Source organism: Anneissia japonica, unplaced genomic scaffold (genome assembly GCF_011630105.1).
Source record: "Anneissia japonica isolate Jap-2015-1 unplaced genomic scaffold, ASM1163010v1 scaffold6453_len4386_cov223, whole genome shotgun sequence".
NCBI classification, from domain to species: domain Eukaryota; kingdom Metazoa; phylum Echinodermata; class Crinoidea; order Comatulida; family Comatulidae; genus Anneissia; species Anneissia japonica.
The window spans coordinates 1-4,588 of NW_022684169.1; the positions used below are offsets into that span (position 1 = coordinate 1).

At 33.2% G+C, this 4,588-nt stretch overlaps 1 protein-coding gene across 1 annotated transcript; it reads left to right on the forward strand.

The window, feature by feature from the left end:
• Window positions 1-158: 158 nt before the first annotated feature.
• On the forward strand, window positions 159-4,584 carry LOC117104234 (periodic tryptophan protein 2 homolog; the record flags this gene model as incomplete). The annotated part of the gene is made up of 5 exons (XM_033244934.1): window positions 159-309; window positions 1,961-2,141; window positions 2,489-2,636; window positions 2,989-3,163; window positions 4,459-4,584. Coding segments are annotated over 5 exons (781 nt in total), but the record flags the coding sequence as incomplete, so codon positions are not given.
• Window positions 4,585-4,588: the final 4 nt, after the last annotated feature.

Here is a 4,588-nt window from a genome sequence, read left to right on the forward strand (position 1 = left end):
AAATGATGATAGAGGAGGATGATATTAGTTGATGTTGACTGCAGCATTTATGATACTAATAGTAATCTTCTTTTTAGTAATATAGCAACAGTAATGTTTGTGCTATAATATTTCTCTATGAACATGATGATTTTATTGTAAAACTGTTATTTTTGTAGGTGTTGGCAGGCCATGAAGGGCCAGTTGCATGCATTCATTTTAGTCCTGTTACTGCTCTATTAGCAACGGCTTCATGGGATAAAACAGTTAAATTGTGGGATGTGTTTGAAAATAAAGGATCTAGAGAAACACTTCACTTGTCAACTGATGGTCAGTCCCTACTGTTACTAATATTATGTTTCTTTGCAGTTTTACCATATACACACTACTAAATCTATCTTTTTATAATCATAAGGTTGTCTTAATTATATTATAAGTCAATCATGACATCATCACTGCAACTCCCAGTGTTATTTGTCTATCCCCCACAGTTCAATATTTTTTCAAGTAGTGCTTGATTTTTTTAAGTTCGTGTGCAAAAAAAAACACCTAATTTATTCATCATTGCTAGGCTAGTGTTTTTACACCTAGCACTACGACGTGCCCTACACCAGCGGAAAGAAAGGAACAATCATCATTTGTTGACAAGTGGTTGAAAAATTACTTTCGTAAAACAAGGTTGCTTAGAACCTGAAGAAGCTATTTCAAATTCAAAATTAAATTTGAAAAATTAAGGAATTCCTTGGGTCAGTGGACCCTAATAATAAAATAAGGGATGAACATTTAAAGCCCCATTCCTGGCAAAATTTCAGTTAAGGAAAATCTGATTGTTATATTATATGTAAAAATGTAAAACAAGTTTGATTTTTTGTGTACCACTTAAAAAATAAATGCGGATAATTTTTTTATGCTTGATTTTGCCATAGGTCTGTGAAAGAAATATAGTAGGCGCTAGAAGCATTAGCCTCTCAACACTGCTAGGCTAGGCCTAGACTTACCTCAATCACGGTTGACATGATATTTTATGTTGCTAGTATTGACACATGTGAAATATAATATGTAATTGGAATTATTTCAAATTTGTTTAAAAAAATGATTCTGACCGAGATTTTAACAATAAACAAAAACATACCTCAGGCCTACTCGATCGATCGCAGTGTGCAAGATGCGAAAGAGAAAAACTAATCTCATTAGAGAGGGCGCTTTATTGTCTTTATAATGTATACACAAAAGAAAGAGCATTTCATCGGATGCGACCTACAACCTTTGAACTTGTCTAATAACAAAGCATTCGTCGAGAAAATGGTAATCTCCTGTGAGAAATAGTTTCTATTTCTTATTTTTTTATCTAGATGTGTAAAACTAAAATTTTGCCAATATTTTTCCATAGTTTATGATAATTAGAGTAATGCATATGCATTTTTTAAAAATGCTTTAAGGAATGCTTATTTCTTTGATGAATGTCTATCAAAATGGCATTACAAGTTCTTCAAACACTATAAAATAGTTATTAATTGTATCGGAACTGATGTGTAACGTTTTGCTAGCTGTATGTTAGCACGTACTGCAGGAGCATATTAGCATAAGCACACACAGCTAAATATAATACACACACAGAGCAGTATCATATCACTATAGCAACTGATGACTGCTACAACAGTTGGTTATCAAAACTAACATTAAAAGACAGCGATTGACTTATAAATCAATTAGTACAGTTGCATACATGGTACACTAGGTTGAAAGTTATTATACTAAGTAAGATTTAATGCATTTAAAAATTTTCCTTCTGCCCTTGCTGGCCCTCAGGAAATTTGTTCAAGCATTAAATCTAACCTTTGTATGATAATTTTCTGCTAGTGTACTATGCACAGCTCTACTAATTGCTTATTAGAAAATTTAGATTACTTTGCTTTTCTTTGCATCAAGATCCAAAATCTTAGGATGTATCATTATAAAGATTTGTTTCTCATTTATAAAGCACTTTGTGTAGCTTTTCGACCTGATGGAAAAGAGTTGGCAGTAGGCAGCCTAGATTCTCAGATAACCTTTTGGGATGTGGAAAGTGCCACTCAAACCGGATCCATAGAAGGAAAATTTGACATTGCTGCAGGTCGATCATCTTCTCAATTAGTCACTGCCAAAAAAACTGCTTCTTCAAAGTGAGTATAAAGTAATAATGTAGTGCTTCTGGTTTGGAATTGGATGAAAAGGCTGGGATTATGATTGGAAGGAATGGTTTTAGTATGGATTTATTTAAGGAATGGTTTTAGTATGGATTTATTTAAGGAATGGTTTTAGTATGGATTTATTTGATTTTTTAAAAGTTTGCTTGGTGTTTAAACTTCTTTTTGTAATCATATTGAGAAAAGCCTATCAATCCTTTAATTATTTTAATCTATATTTGCTCTTAAGCATTAAACTGAGATGTTTATTTGTTATTTTTCTTTGTTGTTGGTTGGTCATTTAACATTAAACATGTGGCACTGTTGTTTGTTTTCATATGCAGATCATTCACAAGCTTGTGCTACTCAGCTGATGGTAAGTGCCTACTTGCTGCAGGCAAATCAAAGAATGTCTGTATTTATAGTATTGCAGAGCAGATGTTACTTAAGAAGTTTGAAATATCCACCAACATGTCTCTTGATGGCATGCAAGTAAGACTTTCTGTTTCATTGACAACAATATTTTCAATTTGAAAACAAATTTACCAATTACTGACTAGCTATATAATCTGACCATCTTCGTTTGCACCGGTAATACATTTAGGTTAATATGTTGGAATAGTTTAATGTGGTTTGAATACTATAATATTGTCTGATGCAGCAGAAAAAACATTGCAAGTACGTATAATTTATTAGTGGTTTAGTAAAAACAAATTTACTTCTGGGGAACATCTATTTTATAATTAAACATTTAGGTAAAATAGGTCCACTAAATTTATCTGTATTTCAATCACTAAATTTATCTGTATTTCAATTAAACATTAATTTTGTTTTTTGCTTGAAGGAAATGTTAAATCGACATAAAATGACAGAATTTGGAGCAATGGCATTGATTGACACTGCTAGTGATGGAAGTGCAGGCCAGCATCTTTGTTTACCAGGTGTTACAAAAGGGGACATGAGTTCACGATTCTTCACTCCAGAGGCTAAAGTGTCTTGTGTGCGCTTTTCACCAACAGGTTAATTCTTCTTGTTTAAATATATTATACAATTCACATGTAACACAATGTTGTTAGGGAAAAGCAAAATAAGTATCTAATGTTGTAATTGCATGTAAAAAAAAAATCAGATTTCAGCAGTGTTTAAATTGATTGTGATTTTAATAGCAACTCTAGAAATAAACATTTAGCTTCTTGTGTAAAATTTTGTCTTGTTTCACATTGCTACTAAAGAAGGTGATTATACTTTTTAGGTTCATTATGGTTTCTGTTGATTTGAGTTACATAAACATTCAAATATATTTTAGCATTTTTAAAGTTATTAAAAGTTTACATTTAGAATAGTTATTACTGTATCAGCTTTAATGATAAATGCATTCTAAATATTTGAAAATGATGTGAACAATATCTTACAGACTACACTGTATATCAACCACAAGTGTTTTTTGACACAGCCAACTTTGTTGACTCATTAGGGAGCTTTCGATTGCATGACTACGGTAGGACGTAGCAAGTAATGATGTCACTAAGTCATCTGCGCATGCGAAAACGTTAAGGTGACCTCGTCGAGTAGATTCTGGAACGCAATTTGGCCAAATCTACGTATGCAAAGAACATAGGACGCCAGGTAGGATGGTCACGCATGAGTGATTCCGTTCTAGTGTCGCGTCGTCGCACAAATCGATTGTGATTTTAATAGCAACTCTCGAAATAAACATTTAGCTTCTTGTGTAAAATTTTGTCTTGTTTCATATTGCTACTAAAGAAGGTGATTATACTTTTTAGGTTCATTATGGTTTCTGTTGATTTGAGTTACATAAACATTCAAATATATTTTAGCATTTTTAAAGTTATTAAAAGTTTACTTTTAGAATAGTTATTACTGTATCAGCTTTAATGATAAATGCATTCTAAATATTTGAAAATGATGTGAACAATATCTTACAGACTACACTGTATATCAACCACAAGTGTTTTTTGACACAGCCAACTTTGTTGACTCATTAGGGAGCTTTCGATTGCATGACTACGGTAGGACGTAGCAAGTAATGATGTCACTAAGTCATCTGCGCATGCGAAAACGTTAAGGTGACCTCGTCGAGTAGATTCTGGAACGCAATTTGGCCAAATCTACGTATGCAAAGAACATAGGACGCCAGGTAGGATGGTCACGCATGAGTGATTCCGTTCTAGTGTCGCGTCGTCGCACAAATCGAAAGCTCCCTACTGACTTCTTTAGCTATGTGATTGGTTCAAATTACATTTTCTAGGTAATTTTGTGTGCTTCTCATTTTGTAAGAATTTGGTTTTACTAGGTCAGCAATGGGCAGCAACAACAACGGAAGGCTTACTTGTTTACTCATTGGATAGTAGCTTAACCTTTGACCCATTTGAATTGTCTGTTAATGTCACACCTGATGCTGTTTTGAAGCAACTACATGAGGG